Here is an 11017-nt window from a genome sequence, read left to right as displayed (position 1 = left end):
AAACACCCAAATTCTTTTATATTATTCCACGTATTATAAATCATCATGTACATAAATGCATGCGTGATATATAGTACACAAAATTCTTTACCCAAAATATTAAAAAATAACATGCATCACTGCCATTCTTTATGTTGTATATGTGCATTACTGCATATGCCTTTTGTATTCACTTTGCAGCAATGAAATAAAAATGCCATTCTTTTATTTTTGTACTTTTTTTTATACATTTTTTTAGTATAAGAAACAAATATTTTATTATCTTCTTTCACTTCTTATTAATCACTTCTAATATATAGTAAAAGTAAAAAATTACAAAAAAAATATACACAAAAATTATACATATAACATTGTTAATATATTATGATATCTTTATGGTACCAAAATAGTAGTTTTTAGACATTGGGGTGCCTTATGCAATTACAATGAAGCGGTAATTGTGACAGAATCATATTCTATGTTGGCATACTACTAACATTAATCACAAATAAAATTATAAGCGATTTTGTGTGACTATTATTTAATATATGTTAAAATATAAAATATATATTGAAATTATACAAAATTAGACATATAATGATATAAATATACATTAATATATAATAATTGATTTTCGATATGTAAAAAATATTTTTTTATATTTATAGAATGAAAATTAGACAATAAACCAAATATTTTTTACAACATCCAATCAAGTTAAAAAAAAAAGTAGAGAATATGCTAAAATTGAAGTTAAACGTGTAAATATCGCAAATGAAAAAATACACTTATCATTTTTGTTAGGTTTAATTATTCTATTGATTCCTATAATTACGCGAAATTTTCAATTAGGAGCATATACATTTTTTTCTTTTAATTGGGTCCTGCACGAAAAATTTTTTTAATTAGGCCCCTTTTGATAGTAATTGGCTTAATTGTATAGGGACCCAACTAAAAAAAAATTCAGTGCAGGGATTCAAATAAAAAAAATGTAGGGACCTAACTAAAAAAAATTGGTGCAAAGACTCAATTAAAAGAAAAAAAAAAGTATAAAGACCTAATTAAAAATTTCGCGAAACTATAGGGACCAACAGAGTAATTAAACCTTTTTGTTATAAAAGTTCTTCTATTTATAACAATTGATACATCATTATAATACAATTGATACATCATCGAAAATAAGATGTGTTTGAAAAAGAAGAGTGAGAGGAGAAGGGAGGGAGAGAGCAAAGAAAAAATAATACTGCTTCATGCCCCAACTTGTGCACTAACTTGAATTCTGTTTGTGCATCTAATTGACTATATTTTTGTGCATCTATAGGGTCAGGAATCAAGAAAGTGCTGCTTGATTATTTTTGTTTAGCTAATGCAGTAGAAGCAAGCACAGCATTATTTTTCACCTAGTTTCAGCACCTCTTTTTTCCCCACTAACCACTAATGCCTGCCGTGGTTCCATTTCCTCTGTTCTTACCACCACTAGTGCCTGTGCTGTTTCCATTTCCTCATTTCCTGCCACCACAGTAGCCGGTGGTTCCTTTTCCTCCCTTGGTGCCACCACCGTTGCCTGCTGTTGTTCCTCCTCAGCTACTTGTGCTTCTCCCTTTTCTAGTTGTTGCACAACATGTTGCTTTAAATATCTAAATAATACCAGCAACATAAAAGCTGCAAGAAGAAATAACAAAGTCATAAAAACAGGTATCACAACTCAAACTTGCCATATCCATATACTAATAAAGCTGGCCAGTGCACACTAAGGAAGTCCTTCGGATACTCTTAATTCACTTTGCCACTTGATAACAAGGTCAAGGGTGATTTCTTATAATATGGTCTCTTATAAGTTATAAGTTATATCACTTGTCCTCCCTTTTAAGTGAAAAATAAAATTGAATGTACCTATTCTCATCTCATGTTAAAATTTCTTAAACAAGAGCTATTATTTGCAGCCAAGTGTTGTTCTTGAAACAAATAGCAATCTGATCACTTAGGTCCTGGTAGGGGACTTACCTGTGTAGATTCGAGTTTTTATGGAGGAAAGATTCCAGAAAGCCATAAGTGCTGATACTACTAGTTTCTTCTTGTGAGTACAAGTACACCATATGTCCAACAACCATAATGTAAAGCGATCAGCTGCATGACAAAACCATTCTACTATTAAGCATAAAAATGTATATATACAAGCCTACAAAATTTCATATAAGGGGTAGGTGGAATTGGACCTCTTTGGTTTATCTTTTCGGTGTAGCAAGAATAAAGCTTCGGAGCAGTGAAGCTGATTAAAAACCCTGTTTTAATATATAACAGCAAGACATGTAAACCAGACTAAATTATAATGAAAAAGAAAAAACAGAGCAGACTCTATGGGGTTTGTTGGTGTCCTCACCAATGGCACACAGCCTCCAGATTGTAATAAAGTGTCCATATTCCGCACCTAGTAAAAGGAAAGGAGCTACCTACCACCACAGAGAAGATTAAGCCATTGTGAACATTAACACATGATAATAAAAAGGTGAAAACTAGAAAGAAAGGGGAAAAAAATATTTTAGCTTCTAAGATTGATTGAATTACTTTGAGGGTCATGGATGGTTCTCCTGAAAACAGCTCTCTTGTAACTGAAATTGTGAGATTCAAAGTCGGCAGAATCAATTTTGCAAGGTGCAAAATGTCATCTTCTTTCAGCTTGAACTCGCGCTTTTTCTCAACCTGGTTCCTGAAACACAACATCAAGTCTTAGGAAGTTTCACGGAGAGAGTTCATAGAATAATAATGGCACCATCTAGTAGAAAGAACAACTGTACCTTTGGCAAATTGTGTTTAGGACAAAGGAGACACCAAGAAAAACAATAGCCAATTGTGACATTGCAGAGAAAATGCTGAACAAAAGCATGTAGGAAAATCACTCAGATCTTTCTCCATGATCGTTATATAAAGAGCAAAACAAAACATCAAAGATATTGTAGATTGAAGAGAAGTTTCAGACCTAAAGTTGAGTCCTTTGGAAAAGCAAGAAGATAAGAGGCAGAGAGACCCAAAACCAAACCAAAGGGTTGATTTTGCCACATCTTTCCACATGATCAAATCACTGATCACCTGCCCAACACGCTCCAAATCACCTCCATTCTCTTCTTCTTCTTCTTCTCCTTCTCCTTCTTCTTCTTCAGCTTTTATATAAAAAAAAAGGGAAAAGAAAGTGATTTTTCCATTAGCGAAGAAAGAAGCACTTCCAAGATAATAGTATGATCTGATTCTCCACAGATTAACATAATTTTCGTCTAGAAAAATGACAAAAACAACCAGAAACGCAAAACCAGCCACGAAATGGAATCACAAGAATCATTAAACGTTTCAAACATCAAAAACCGAAACGTTAGGGCATACTTGGAGGAAATGGGATTGAAGGTGGTGGGAGCACCGGGTTTGATTTTTCCTTCTTGGACCGCACTGTGTTCCTTCGCTTTCTAGGTTTTCCAGCCTCTTCCGCCGTAGCGTCCTTCTCGTCCCGAACGTCAGGCTCGGAGCGCCTCCTCGGCTTCCGAGACTTTCTGGGAGATGGCAGTGCCGCCGCGACCGCCGCCTGTGCCCCTCTTCCCGCCTTGGCCCTCCTTCGCGGCACGGTGGGTTCCGGCGAATCCTCCGGTTCGAGAAGGCGGTCGGCAAGGCGTGTCCTGGACCTGCGGAGGGGCGAAGTGGTGGTGGTGGGGTCGATTGACATGGGAAGAGGGTCTTGTTGTTTCTGTGGTGTAGAAGAAGAATCATCCATGATTTTATTTGAATTGAATTGAAATATTGAATGACGTAACGCTTCTAATGATGAAGTGGGTGAGGAGCTTCTTCAGTCTTGACTCTTGAGAATTTGAATAGGGAGGATGTTTTCTGCACTAGTAGCCGTTGGGGGGAGAGAGAGAGAGCGCACGCGCTCCAGAATGGACCATTTTCTGACAAAAAATAAAGAAGCGGTGGTTTTTGGTAACTAAACGGGCCTAGGCCCGAAATAGATTATAAAATCACTGATATTCGAAACAAAAATACTATTTATACATTAAAATTAATTATCAAAATTAACCACAAATATATTTGAGTATAAATATATATAATTATGAGGAGTGTTAGAGATCAGCAACTTTTGTGTTTTGTAACCATCAATTGACCATCAATAATGTTTTTAATGGTGTGAAATTATATCCAATAGTGGGAGATCACTCACTTTTTTTATGGTTAAGTGCTGGTTACAAAACACAAAAGTTACTGGTCCCTAAACTTTCTCATTTACTTTTAATATATATTTATATTTTAATATATATTTTATACCAGTGTTGATTTTAATATTCATGTAATATTGTTGTATTCGGGATATTAAATCATAAGTCATCGGAGGTTATTTCATTCGAATTTGTATCCTCTAAATTTTAGATTTTTACTTTATAGGATAAAGTGAGATCTTTCACCAGTGAATATTTTCTTTCTCATATTTTCAGTTGGTTCTACTTATAAAATAAATGATAATAGATCATACTTTATTCTTTAAAGTAAAATTCAAAATTTATAAGATTCAGTTTCATTTCATTAGGAGAGATGTCCACTCAGTTGTGTGTTGCCGGGGATTGTTCGAGTATGGACAACTGACGGCTCATCTTGTTGCTCAAATTAGGTAATTTTTTTCTTGTTTCAACCTTTATTTTCTTTTCAAAAAGTTTTCAAAAATCTTTCAAAATTTTTTTTTCTTTGTTTTCGTTTTTCCAAAAAGATATTTTCGAAAAATCCAAAAAAATTAATAAAATCATAAAAATAAAAAATATTGTGTTTATTGTTTGAGTTAGTGTCAATTTTTAAGTTTGGTGTCAATTGCATCTTTTTAATTTTCTAGAAATTTTCGAAAAACTTCATGCATGTGTTCTTCATGATCTTCAAGTTGTTCTTAATGAATCTCCTTGTTTGATCTTCATATTTTCTTGTTTTGTGTCTTTTGTTGTTTTTCATATGCATTCTTGAATTCATAGTGTCTAAACATGAAAAATTTCAAAGTTTGGTGTCTTGCATGTTTTTCTTTTCTTGAAAATTTTTCAAAAATAAGTTCTTGATATTCATCATGATCTTCAAAGTGTTCTTGGTGTTCATCTTGACATTCATAGTGTTCTTGCATGCATCATTTGTTTTAATCCAAAATTTTTATGTGTTGAGTCATTTTGTGGTTTTTCTCTCTCCTCATTAAAAATTCAAAAAAGTGATAAATATTGTTTTGGTCCCTTACGTTGAGGGTCGGAATTGAACCCGTCCGTGATGTATATTTTGATTTAAAATCATCCTTAAAGTCGTATTTGAATTTAAAATCGTCTTTTTAATTTTTTTGGACAAAAATACCCTCACCACTACCAACACAATTACCACCAACACCAACACCACCACAACCACCACCACCACCACAACCACAACCACCACCACCACCACCACCAACCAACCAACCAACAAATAGCAACAACACCAAACAGAAACAGAAAGCAAGAAAGCAGGAAACAACACCAAACAAAAAACAAAAACAACAAAGCAGAAGCAAGAAAGCATAGGCGAGGCAGAGGCGGCGAGGTAGAGACAGCGAGGCGGCAAGGCAGAGGCAACGAGGCGGAGGCGGCGATAGGACCACCACGCGATCTCCAACGGCGACGGGACCACCACGGCAACGACGACTCCAAGCTTCGCCGCCGCCGTCCCCCTCCCCCTCTCCCCTTCGCCCTCCTCCTCTTCCTTCTCCCCCTCTCCCCTTCCCCCCACCCCTACCCCCACACCGCGTCCTCTCCCCTCCCCCTCTCCCCTTCCCCATCCTCCTCCCCCTCTCCCCTTCCCCCCACCCCCACTGCGCATCTTTTCCCCCTCCCCCCTTTCCCCTTCCCCCACCTCGAACCCGCGTCCCCTTCATTTTCTTCCTCTTCTTCTCCGGCTTCTTCCACTTCCCCTCCTCCCTCTCTTCGCCGCCGGCGCCCTCCCCCTCCCCCCTCCCCTTCCCCCTTCCCCCTTCCCCATTTCCCTGCCCTCCCGCTTCGTATACCCTTTTCTCCCCCCCACCGAATACGTTTTCTTTTATTTTTTTAAATTTTATATTTTTTATTATAGGGGTAGTTTAGGAATAAATAAAAAAATTTATTAGAAAGGATGATTTTAAATTCAAATACGACTTTAAGGATGATTTTAAATCAAAATATACATCAGGGACAAGTTCGATTCCGACCCTCAACGTGAGGGACCAAAACAATAGTTATCCCTTCAAAAAATAAAAAAAAAAATATATTTTCCTTATTTCACTCATAAATTTCGAAATCTTTGGGTTGACTTAGTCAAAAATTTTTAAAATAAGTTATTTTTTGTTAGTCAAGTCAAGATTTCAATTTCAAAAATTTATCTTTTCAAAATCTTTTTCAAAATCAAATCTTTTTCATTTTTATTTCATGTTTTTCGAAAAATTTTTAAAAATTGATTTTCAAAATCTTTTTTATCTTTATTTCATAATTTTCGAAATTATTACTAATAATTAATGTTTTGATTCAAAAATTTCAAGTTTGTTTCTTTCTTGTTAAGAAAGGTTCAATCTTTAAATTCTAGAATCATATTTTTTAGTTTCTTGTTAGTCAAATCATCAATTTCAATTTTCAAAATCAAATCTTTTTTAAATTTCTTTTTTTAAATCTTTTTCAAAATAAATTTCAATCATATCTTTTTTTAATCATATCTTTTTCAAATCATATCTTTTTCAAACTTTAATTTCAAAATATCTTTTCTAACTTCTTATCTTTTCAAAATTGATTTTCAAATCTTTTTCAATTAACTAATTGGCTTTTTGTTTGTTTTACTATTTCTTATTTTTTTAAAACCACCTAACTACTTCTCTCTCTCTCTCTCTCTCTCTCTCTCTCTCTCTCTCTCTCTCTAATTTTCGAAAACTCCTCACCCTTTTTCAAAATTCTTTAATTAACTAATTGTTTCAATTTTTTATTTTAATTTTATTTCTTCTCTTAATTTTCGAATTCTAAACCAAATTTTAAAATAAAAACAAAAATATTTTTCTTTTTCTTTTAATTATTTTCGAAAACTCTCTCTCTCATCTCTTTCTATTTATTTTATTTATCTACTAACACTTCTCTTCTACTCATAATTCGAACCCTCTCTTTCCTCTCTGTGTTTGAATTCTTCTTCTTCCTTCTTCATTCTTATTCTTCTTCTCTTCTACTCACATAAAGGAATCTCTATACTGTGACATAGAGGATTCCTCTTCTTTTCTGTTCTCTTCTTTTTCATATGAGCATGAGCAAGGACAAGAATATTCTTGTTGAAGCTAATCCTGAACCTGAAAGGACTCTGAAGAAGAAGCTAAGAGAAGCTAAAGCACAACAATCCAGAGAAAATCTTACAGAGAATCTCGAAAAAGAAAGAGACATGGCCGAACCCAACAACAATGCAAGAAAGATGCTTGGTGACTTCACTGCACCAAATTCCAACTTCCATGGAAGAAGTATCCCAATTCCTGCCATTGGAGCAAACAATTTGGAGCTAAAGCCTCAATTAGTTTCTTTGATGCAACAGAATTGCAAGTTTCATGGACTTCCATCAGAAGATCCTTTCCAGTTCTTAACTGAATTCTTGCAGATATGTGATACTGTTAAGACCAATGGAGTTGATCCCGAGGTCTACAAGCTTATGCTTTTCCCTTTTGCTGTAAGAGACAAAGCTAGAACATGGTTGGACTCTCAACCTAGAGATAGCCTGAACTCTTGAGATAAGCTGGTCGCGACTTTCTTAGCCAAGTTCTTTCCTCGTCAAAAGCTGAGCAAGCTTAGAGTGGATGTTCAAACCTTCAGGCAGAAAGAAGGTGAATCCCTCTATGAAGCTTGGAAAAGATACAAGCAACTGACCAAAAAGTGTCTGTCTGACATGCTCTCAGAATGGACCATCTTGGATATATTCTTTGATGGTCTGTCTGAATTGTCTGAGATGTCATTGGATCATTCTGCAGGTGGATCTATTCACCTGAAGAAAACATCGACAGAAGCTCAGGAACTCATTGAAATGGTTGCAAATAACCAGTTCATGTACACCTCTGAAAGGAATCCTGAGTAATAGGATGCCTCAGAGGAAGGGAGTTCTTGAAATTGATGTTCCGAATGCCATATTGGCTCAGAACAAAATGTTGACTCAGCAAGTTAATATGATTTCTCAGAGTTTGAATGGATTGCAAAATGCACCCAACAGTACTAAAGAAGCATCTTCTGAAGAAGAAGCTTATGATCCTGAGAACCTTGCAATGGCAGAGGTGAATTACATGGGTGAAGCCTATGGAAACACCTATAATTCCTCATGGAGAAATCATCCAAACTTCTCATGGAAGGATCAACAAAAGCCTCAACAAGGCTTTAACAATAATAATGGTGAAAGAAACAGGTTTAGCAATGGCAAGCCTTTTCCATCATCCTCTCAGCAACAGACAGAGAATTCTGAGCAGAGTCCAACTAGCTTAGCAAATATAGTCTCTGATCTATCTAAGGCCACTCTCAGTTTCATGAATGAAACAATGTCCTCCATTAGAAATTTGGAGGCACAAGTGGGCCAACTGAGTAAAAGAGTCACTGAAACTCCTCCTAGTACTCTCCCAATCAATACAAAAGAGAATCCAAAAATAGAGTGCAAGGCCATAACCTTACTTGGCGTGGCCGAACCTAGAAAGGAGGAGGAGGACGTGAATCCCAGTGAGGAAGATCTCATGGGACATCCTCTGGACAAAAAGGAGTTTCCATTTGAGGAACCTAAAGAATCCGAGGCTCATCTAGAGACCATAGAGATTTTATTGAACCTGCTTCTGCCATTCATGAGCTCTGATGAGTATTCCTCCTCTGAAGAGGATGAAAATATTCTGAAGAGCAAGTTGCTAAGTACCTTGGAGCAATCATGAAGCTGAATGCCAAGTTATTCGGTAATGAGACTTGGGAGGATGAACCCCCTTGCTCACCAATGAACTAAATACCTTGATTAGGCAGACATTACCTCAAAAGAAAGAGGATCACTGAAGGTTCTTAATACCTTGTACCATAGTCACCATGACCTTTGAGAAGGCTCTGTGTGACCTGGGGTCAGGCATAAACCTCATGCCACTCTCTGTCATGTAGAAACTAAGAATCTTTGAGGTTCAAGCTGCAAGAATCTCACTCGAGATGGTAGACAATTCCATGAAAAAGGCTTATAGACTAGTAGAGGACGTGGTAGTAAAGGTTGAAGGCCTTTACATCCCTGCTGATTTCATAATCCTAGACACTGGGAAGGATGATGATGAATCCATCATCCTTGGCAGACCTTTGCTAGCCACAGAAAAAGCTGTGATTGATGTTAACAGAGGAGAGTTGGTCCTTAAATTGAATGAGGACTACCTTGTATTCACTATTCAAGACTCAAGGTTCTTCTTCTGTACACATGAAGAAGAAGCATGAAAAGCTTCTTTCAATACAGAGTCAAACAAAGCCCCCACATTCAAACTCTAAGTTTGGTATTGGGAGGCCACAGTCAAACTATAAGTTTGGTGTTGAGAGGCTACAACCAAACTCTAAGTTTGGTGTTGAGAGGCCACAACCATGCTCTGATCATCTGTGAGGCTCCATGAGAGCCCACTGTCAAGCTATTGACATTAAAGAAGCGTTTATTGGGAGGCAACCCAATTTTTATCTATGTTATTTTATGTTTTCTTTAGGTTGATGATCATGTGGGGTCACAAAAACAATTGCAAAAATCAAAGCAATTTCAAAAACAGCATTAAAAATAGCACACCCTGGAGGATAAGCATACTGGCGTTTAAACGCCAGTAAGAGTAGCAGAATGGGCGTTAAACGCCCAGTCTGGCACCATTCTGGGCGTTTAACGCCAGAAATGGGCACCAGACTGGCGTTTAACGCCAGAACAGGGTACCAACCTGGCGTTAAACGCCAGGAAAGGTATAAAAGTTGGCGTTTAACGCCAGAAACAAGCAACAGTTTGGCATTAAATGCTAGGATTGCACATTAAGGGTGTTTTTGCACGCCTAAATGGAGCAGGGATGAGAAGTCCTTGACCCCTCAGGATCTGTGGACCCCACAGGATCCCCACCTACCCCACATCTCTCTCTCTCCCTCACACATCTCTATAATACTCTACCCAAAATAACACTCACCAATCAAATCCTATTCTCTTCCCTATATTCTCTTCACCAATCACCTCCATATCTTTTTCCCAAAAACCCCACCTACCTTACTTTCAAATTCAAACACTTTTTCCTCCCAAACCCACCCAATTCCATTCGGCCACCCTCCCTCTCTTTCCCTATAAATACCCATCTTCACTCCTTTATTTTCACACATCACAAACCCTCTCCTACCCCCTTGGCTGAACCTATCTCTCCTTCCATCTCATCCATTTTCCTCTTCTTCCCCTTCTTTCTTTCTTCTTTTGCTTGAGGGTGAGCAAATATTTTAAGTTTGGTGTGGTAAAAGCATTACTTTTTATTTTTCCATAACCATTTATGGCACCTAAGGCCGAAGAAACCTCTAGAGAGAAGAAAAAGAAGGCAAAAGCTTCCACCTCCGAGTCATGGGAGATAGAGAGATTCATCTCAAAGGTCCATCAAGACCACTTCTATGAAGTTGTGGCCAAGAAGAAAGTGATCCCTGAGGTTTCTTTCATGCTCAAGAAGAATGAGTATCCGGAGATCCGACATGAGATCCGAAGAAGAGGTTGGGAAGTTCTCACCAACCCCATTTAACAAGTCGAAATCTTAATGGTTCAAGAGTTCTATGCCAATGCATGGATCACTAGGAACCATGATCAAAGTATGAACTCGAATCCAAAGAATTGGCTTACAATGGTTCGGGAGAAATACTTAGATTTCAGTCCAGAAAATATAAGGTTGGCATTCAACTTGCCAATGATGCAAGAAAACGCACGCCCCTACACTAAAAGGGTCAACTTTGATCAAAGGTTGGACCAAGTCCTCATGGACATATGTGTGGAAAGAGCTCAATGGAAAAGAGACTCAAGA

At 37.1% G+C, this 11017-nt stretch overlaps 1 protein-coding gene across 1 annotated transcript; it reads right to left on the bottom strand.

The window, feature by feature from the left end:
* Window positions 1-1124: 1124 nt before the first annotated feature.
* On the bottom strand, window positions 1125-3806 carry LOC130946685 (reticulon-like protein B17). The gene is made up of 8 exons (XM_057875522.1): window positions 3355-3806; window positions 2957-3137; window positions 2775-2849; window positions 2545-2686; window positions 2360-2429; window positions 2196-2261; window positions 1984-2106; window positions 1125-1641 (listed from the first exon to the last, which is right to left on the bottom strand). The coding sequence occupies exons 1-8, from the start codon at window positions 3734-3736 to the stop codon at window positions 1376-1378; spliced, it is 1305 nt and encodes a 434-aa protein (XP_057731505.1). The 5' UTR covers window positions 3737-3806; the 3' UTR covers window positions 1125-1375.
* Window positions 3807-11017: the final 7211 nt, after the last annotated feature.

Source organism: Arachis stenosperma, chromosome 8 (genome assembly GCF_014773155.1).
Source record: "Arachis stenosperma cultivar V10309 chromosome 8, arast.V10309.gnm1.PFL2, whole genome shotgun sequence".
NCBI lineage: Eukaryota > Viridiplantae > Streptophyta > Magnoliopsida > Fabales > Fabaceae > Arachis > Arachis stenosperma.
This window is presented reverse-complemented; position numbering and strand designations above follow the sequence as displayed.

Excerpts from the sequence above, each read along its gene's own strand:
- LOC130946685 (XM_057875522.1), bottom strand. The coding sequence starts at position 3,736 with ATGGATGATTCTTCTTCTACACCACAGAAACAACAAGACCCTCTTCCC. Across the intron at positions 2,107-2,195 it reads CGAAAAGATAAACCAAAGAG|CTGATCGCTTTACATTATGG; the intron begins GTCCAATTCCAC and ends TTTGTCATGCAG. Across the intron at positions 1,642-1,983 it reads AAAAACTCGAATCTACACAG|CTTTTATGTTGCTGGTATTA; the intron begins GTAAGTCCCCTA and ends TTCTTCTTGCAG.